This window comes from Papilio machaon, chromosome 6 (assembly GCF_912999745.1).
Source record: "Papilio machaon chromosome 6, ilPapMach1.1, whole genome shotgun sequence".
NCBI lineage: Eukaryota > Metazoa > Arthropoda > Insecta > Lepidoptera > Papilionidae > Papilio > Papilio machaon.
The window spans coordinates 945279-953307 of record NC_059991.1 but is presented as its reverse complement, the minus strand read 5'-3'; the positions used below and the strand labels follow the sequence as shown (position 1 = coordinate 953307).

Genomic DNA, 8029 nt, shown 5'->3' with positions numbered 1-8029 from the left:
GCGACTTACGGTGGGTACCAATATTATATAATCGATTGTTTGTCGTCATTGTCCATGATAAGCCTCTGTGCGATTGTGCGTACTGCAGCCACGCTTGCACTGGACACGCAATATGATTTAAGCGATACAAAGAGGAGTTATTTATTTTAAACTAGCTTTTACCCGCGACTTCGTCCGCGCGGAATAAAAAAAATGCGCACAAGATAAAAAAGTCCGTCTCCTAGTTCTAAGCTACCTCCCCATCAATTTTCAGCTAAATCAGTTCGACCGATCTTGAGTTATAAATAGTGTAACTAACACGACTTTCTTTTATATATATAGATAGATGATTATGGTCACCGTTTGGTAATAATTCGCATTATAACAAAACTAGCTATTGCCCGCGACTCCGTCGCTTGGGATTAAGGAGAAACTTTATAAGTACTATGTGTTCTTCCAGACTATGTTCTACATCTGTGCCAAATTTCATCAAGATCCAATGTGCTGTTCCGGAGATACCTTCAAAGAAACATTCATCCATTCATCCGTCCATCTAAATTTTCGCATTTATAATATTAGTAAGATGGAACCTGTGAAAATATAAAGTATCTTCTTACTAACTTCAAGTACAGGATTGTCTTGACATTTGTAAGATTTTTCCCCGACTTGCCAGAACATTTCTCAAAGCCAGCATTAAATCTTTGTAAGTCGACGGCGGCTGGCTCAAAGAACGGATTGCTAGAACAATGTACTGCTCAAATACTCTCAGGAAAGACACATCTGTGTATCAAATAACTTTGAGTTTACATTTAATTCTACAAGTTATTATTTTATTAGGTATTAAAAAATAATAAGGGGTCATTCAACTGCAATCCGAGATAGAATTTTCATTTTACTTCTTTGAAATTGCAAAACAGCTAAATATAGTCCAGTCTATGGTGAAACCAGTAAAGTCTTTCCTTTATCCTATTCTAAACTTTTACAAAGACGTACTAAAACGATTCTCAAGTAAAATGTCAAAACGTTCAGTCAACTTGAAAGTTGCGGATTTTATTACGACAATTAATTCTCGGAGGGTAACAGGAGCTAAGTCCCTAATGGCAGTTAATAAGACGCAAGTATTCCTTTGGGAGCGCGAGTCTGCCTTTAAATCTGTTTACCTTTATGCTTTCAATGCCTGCGAGTTCTTATCGTGTTAGCTTAGGTTCCAAGTTCTGATAAATTGTAAAGTTAAAAGGACCCAAAGTAAAATAAAGCTGTAAATGAACTTAGCCGAGTAGCCGATGTTATGTAAAATATTTAACAAAAATGTCTAGTTGTTATTTGAGAGTTATTTGCAATTATTGGAATTGTGATGCGGGAAGCTAGGCTTATGTTGTTGGTTTGATGAATTCAAAGCAATGTAAACTATGACATGAAGTCTTAAGTTTATTCCTTAGTTATTCATAACGCGATTACCAGCGTATCGCGAATGTAACTTCGAGTCAATGGTACTTGTACTAGTGCGTGGCGGTCGCACGCGACTCTGCGTGCCTCACGCGACATCATGACTGCCTCTGTGTCTGTACTTGGAGAAAAGATGAAGAGACTTTGTAATAAGATTTGAAGGAAATAAATACTTATGGTACGTTAGAGGCGTAGAGATTTTTCTTAGCCAAAGTATATGTATGTGTGAAATATATTGTTCTTATGTGGTGATATTTCTATTTAATGACTTTTTACGGTTGTTTTGTAACTTTATGTTTCGCGTGTATGAAGAAACACAGCTTTAAAAAAAAATTCATTTCAACTCTCACAATTTAGTAACTATAATATCTCAGAGACATGAGAGAGAAACATGTTACCGGCAAAGGTAAACTTTGTAAATCATTTGCTAACGAAACTGGCAGATAAATATGCCATATGAATTAATAGTGTGTCGTGTAAGTGTCGCGAGGATTACGCGGCGGTGTTAAGGCGCCTCGCCTTCACACGGAAGACACGGAGAGCCCGGGGAACGTTACGATCGCAGAGAGCGTATAGAGAACACATTAGTTATTAAAAATATAGGCTTTTTAAGACAACCAGAGTACACGGAATAAAATTAATAATTTCTATCAACTATGTGCTTATTTACTCTCATATACTTTTGTCAAATTATAGTTTTAAAAAATTATGTATAGAAGTTTTGTTCAGTTCATGTAAAATATGTTTCCGAAAAAGATTTTCTTCATAAATATTTTAATACGGCTGAGGGAATACGCTCGCAGGCCCTAGCAGACCCCCAGCCCGCCGGCCGGACGTCCGGCCCGTTCCCCCTTCCACATACGGCATTTCCGGCGGTGACGTCACGATTAATCTCGTGCCATCTTCCGCCGCGCGACGTAGCAAAATAACGACCATAGATACGATGTTTTCTCACAACTTTATGACACAATGATTGGGCAATATTAAAGTATTAAAAATATCAACACCTTATATTACTAACAGTCCCTCACGATTCCGTCCGCGCGAAATTAAAAAAAAAAAACTTAGAGGCCTATGTGATCTTTTAAATTATGTTCATTTACAATATTAGTAAGATAAATTAAACTCTTCTTATAGTTTTGTATAAAACTTTAAAGTTCATACATCATTATTAAGTCACTAAGTGAGGCAGTGACTCATGCTGCTACGAATATGTACTATATTTGATTCATACAAAAATCACAGCATTTCAAATGAACAAATTCCATTAAACAAATAAATAAAAACCTTAAATATTTGCATAAAATTATTTATTTACATCATATGATGTTGAAATTTACACGTAAGTGTCAAAATGTTGTGCTGTAACAAGTTAACTATGTCACACGTACGCAGTAAATTCACAACGAGGAAGTGCATGTAGTTAGTGAGTGTAATTGCAGTTAATAAAGTTGCAAGTATTCCTTTGAGACGGCTTGAAGCGAGCTTACTTAAGTTCATATGACTGCGGATATATTGTTTGAAAATTTCACTAAGCATCCTCTACGGTTAGTGTATGTTAAGTACCTTTTTAGTAATTTAAATATACTTTGAAAATCTAAGAGAAAGAAAAGCAAGATATTTATTTCCTTTAATTAGAATTTTAATAATAAATGCCACATTATTATTACAATCATCATAATCAGCCTGATTTCGTCCACTGCTGGATGTAGGCCAATCGATTGCCACAATGCCCGGTCCTGTGCCGCCCGCATCCAGTGCACTCCAGTAACTTTGACCAGGTCATCAGTCCATCTTGCAGGAGGCCTACCTACGCTGCGTCGATCTGTCCGTGGTCGCCACTCTAGGACTTTTCTGCCCCATCGGCCGTCCGTTCTGCGGGCATTGTGGCCTGCCCATCGCCACTTAAGGTTTGCAGTTATTATTACAAATGCATTTATTATTAATTTTAAAGAAGTTGCAAAGCAATAAAGGCTGTTTTATTTATTTAATACCATCTTATGCCGAAATAGACTGGCTCCACTGATGAAATACCACGACCCCACATAAAATAAGCGTGAAGTAGAAGCGATTCCTTCGTCTGATGAGTGTGTGACTCTGAGACTTAAGTCCCCTCCTCTGTCAAAAAAGGTAGACAACGTATATGCAAATGCAGATGTCTATGGGCAAGGGTCGCTATGTTATTTTTAGCGAATCTAGAAAGAGATAATATAACAATTAGGGAATAATAAAAATAGTTATTACAAGGTTTTTTTAATAGAGTAAAAGACTAAACAAGTACAAATAGTGAGTGAACGTTTTACTCTGTCTCTATAAGGACGCTATACTTCAGTTTTATATTAGCAATGTTCAGATAAGACGGCATGAGCTTTCTCGGCCGTTATGAAACGCAAACAGTTGCCCGCTGCACTCGACACCGAGCTCACTTATAAATAGCGTAATTACAGATGTAAACTTAGTTGCAGCAACAAACAGTATAACTTGCTTGGATTTGATAGACATTTGTAAGATGAATACAGACACAAAAGTATTCAAATTTCAATTTATACTAAACTAGCATTTACCCGCGATTCCATCAGCGCGGAATAAAAAAAATGCACACAAGATAAAAAAGTTCCTATGTCCGTCTCCTAGTTCTAAGCTACTTCCCCATCAATTTTCAGCTAAATCAGTTCGACCGATCTTGAGTTATAAATAGTGTAACTAACGCAACTTTCTTTTATATATATAGATTTTAGAGAAAATTTAATAAATTTGATTGTGTGTTTGCATTGAATTGGCTTCGTAACTTCTGAATTGATTTGAAAAATTATATCACTGTTGGGAATGTAACACAGGCTATATTTATACAAGATTTATTTTTAATTTCGCGCGGACGAAGTCGCAGGCAACTGCTAGTATTATACATTTTTGCTTAGGTAAATAATATAGATATTTTTAATACACATTTAATTGAAAATTTTTTGTATTTTTTGTCTCTTTAGAATATTTATGACAGTCAATGCTAGAACTTTATTGTACTAACTATTTTAATATATGAAAATTGTTTCAGAATTGAATTCATTTTCATAAAACTCTACGTAGCAGGTCCATTATCATTTATATGATCCAACTTAGTCTGCTCTCCCCTCGCAGCTTAATTCCGTCCAAAACTTTACAAATGTTATCTTTATTATTTACATTACAATGAAAACTTTACACTATAAAGTGCATGTTTAAAATGACCTATTGTTATAGTAATACTAGCTGTCGCCCACGACTCCGTCCGCGTGCAGTTAAAAAAGAAAAATGAAAAATAGATGTTGGCCGATTCTCAGACCGACTGAATATGCTCACAAAATTTCATGAGAATCGGTCAAGCCGTTTCGGAGGAGTACGGTGACGAAAACTGTGACACGAGAATTTTATATATTAGATTGTTTGAAGTTTAAAATAAAAAGAAAGCCCTACAATATTACAGTTAAGTGAAATTTCTTAAGTAATTTCACACTCATAATTGGTAAGTGTAACACTTAATATCAAGTATTAGTAGATCACAAAATGTTACAGAACTTTGAAAATGAACCATTAAATAATTAAAATACCTCATTAACTGAGACTCTCATAGTCTAGTTAATTATTAATGCTGGCTTTAAAATTGTAAACGCGCGTTCACAATTTTGGGAACCCTTCGCGCCAGTTTAAAACGTGCCCGCTGCAATTTCGCGTCAAACTGTAAAAGCCGAACACTTACAGAGCTCTGTTATCTACCCATCTACCATATTGTGCGTTTCAGTGGTCTTGTTACGACTGCTCTGCGTAGAAAGAACATACGGATGGGAAATGCGTGCGGGATCTCTCTATTAAAGTTTGTTTCAGAAGTCTATATTATTTGCTGTGGTTATATTTTAATACTTTATAATTTATATCATAGTTTATTTATATTTATAATTTATTTAATAAATAACATTTTAAAAGATATTTTGCAGTTGTAACATTGCTTAAGTATTAGATTCATCTACCTATCTATATATATAAAAGAAAGTCGTGTTAGTTACACTATTTATAACTCAAGAACGGCTGAATCGATTTGACTGAAAATTGGTGGGTAGGTAGCTTAGAACCAGGAAACGGACATAGGATAATTTTTACCCCGTTTTCTTTTTTTTTTTTTATTTCGCGCGGACGGAGTCGCGGGTAAAAGCTAGTTTTTAATAAATATATTATATAAAAAATCATATTATTTAGGGTTAAAACCTAAAGATTTATATGATTGTGCTTATTATACGAATATAAATATAAACATTCAGGATAAAATGAAAGTTTATTTTGCGGCCGTATGTTCACTTGGAAGGTTTTTCCAGTAATAAAATTTGCATAACTCCGCTTCTTGGCGCGGCTGCAGTCTCTTATTAAATTTCCACCCCTCACTGAAACTCATTAATGGTTTGTACTTAACCACCTAGTGGTGTTACTCCGCGATAAATCATAAGACATCATGTAATTTCATATCATAGCGTATGCTTCAGCCGACTTTTATTGCCGTCTCAAGACGATAGTAATCCCAAGGGATCTCAACAAGGCAAGGCCGAGGATTATCCTTAATCTTTATCTTATATACCTTTAAAAATACAATTTATTATTTAATTTTTGAAAAGGCATGGAAGTACATACCTATTGCAAAATTACATAGGAAAGGATCCTTAGTAAGATGTCTAAAACGGTTAATTAAAAATTTATTTCAACACGTAGTATGTTACTAGGACCAAAGGTTCCTTTATTTTCTTTTTTGAATTTTTAACGTTGTTAATAAGCAAATTAATAAGTTTGCTTGTAATGTTTTAAAAAGTGTGAGGAAATATGAAATGTATTGAATAGCGAGCGTCCATGAAACAGATAACAACGACATGTCACACTCTGTTGATAAACGGCCAGACATCACGCGCTATCCAATTACGAAGCCACCTCCCCGTACTGCCATTCGTTAACTAGTTTTCGTTGTAACGCAACAACATATAAATTTCGAAATGTTTAATTTTCTGTATATTTTACTATCTTTGTTTTCTTTTACATCACAAACCTTAGTGAAGTGGTTACCGGATTCGAGCTTCAATCTACCTATTAATTTTAAAAATGGCGAACTTCCATGTTCAAAACAGACAGTTATATTCCCCACGAGACTTGTGGGATCAGTGAAAATTAATTCTGAAACGAATGTAAATTCATTTGTGTTGCCTATCGACGGTGAAATTGATCTTGAGGGAACTATAAATTTAGGTGAAGATCCATACGAAACGAACTGCACAGAAGGTAATGTTTATTATTTAGAAAACTCTAAAGCATCATGGGCGCAAGCTAATGTTTGGAGTTCAACAAAGTTTAATAAGGCCACGCCTGATACTGAGAGAGTCCCGTGTTCTGATGATATCGTCGAATTTCCTGCAAATATTCAAACGACAGTTACGCTCCCTGAACTACCTCAACACATTAGATATATACAAGTTGGAGATCAGCAATTCACAAGCGCTACGAAATTTTATAATTACGTTATCACAGGATCCGATCAACCAATACAGTTCTTTTTAAATACACTATACAGTGTAGGATTAGTCATCGGGGATACGCAATGCCAGTCGAGATCTGGTTGCCCGTGTCAAGATAGCATTTTACAAATCGACTGTTCGTCAAAGTACTGCCCAGTACCAACTTGCGTACATCCAATCAAACCTATCGGACATTGCTGTAAAATTTGTGGCGGTTACATTTTCTTTGATATCACCAAGAGTTTCGATATTATGGAATTTAAAGAACTCGTAGAAAAGATAGTGGAAAGTTATGGTAGTGATAAGTTGGAGTATCACATTGGGAGATTGCCAAATGATAAAGTGCAACTTGTGATTGTCGATAAGGACGAGTATGAGGGTACAAGTGCGGAGGTACTGAACACTATTAATTACAATATGAAGGAACATTGGGTTGAAGGTACTAAGTATGCACAAATAAGTGGGAGTCCTCTCTATAAGTCTGGGATGGGTGGGAAAATTTTCATATCAATGTTCTTTTTAGTGGTCTGTACGATCGGTATGATATATGTTTATTACTATAAAGTACCAGAAATCCGATACCCTATGATGGGACGGAGTTTGCCGACATTCTTGGCGAGGATTCAAAGGCGAAGTGATAGTGTAGTGTCTCTGACCAGACGGGATTCTGTAATGACGAGTACTGGTAGAACAGCATTCAGAAATCCTTTGTATGATTCTAAAAGGGGGCGTGTGCAAGTTGAAGAGGAGGTTACGCCGCAATAATTTGGAACAAATTGATTTCGTTCGTATTATTTTATAATTTCCTATGTTCAAATTATCATTTCATTTTACTCATATACAAGCAATATTAAGCCTTAATGTACACAATTCGTTATTAATAATAAATAAAATATTTCTCATTACATTTGCTTTTGACTTCTTATTCTGACCAGGATTAGGACGATTAATGGAATGACATTTTTGTAAAGTATTTACTGTTAGTGCTAGTATTTCAAAATTGCTGGAAACTCTGGCGAACGTCGTCCGCTCAACGGCGATAAATCTAGATCGTAGACCGTTTGTCACGGGCGGCATAGAAA

The 8029-nt window shown here is 35.5% G+C and overlaps 1 protein-coding gene across 1 annotated transcript; it reads left to right on the top strand.

Annotated features, from left to right (window-relative positions):
• The first annotated feature begins 6388 nt into the window (after positions 1 to 6388).
• Positions 6389 to 7808, top strand: LOC106710963 (protein amnionless). The gene has a single exon (XM_014503155.2). The coding sequence runs from the start codon at positions 6432 to 6434 to the stop codon at positions 7710 to 7712; it is 1281 nt and encodes a 426-aa protein (XP_014358641.2). The 5' UTR covers positions 6389 to 6431; the 3' UTR covers positions 7713 to 7808.
• The last annotated feature ends 221 nt before the right edge of the window (positions 7809 to 8029 follow it).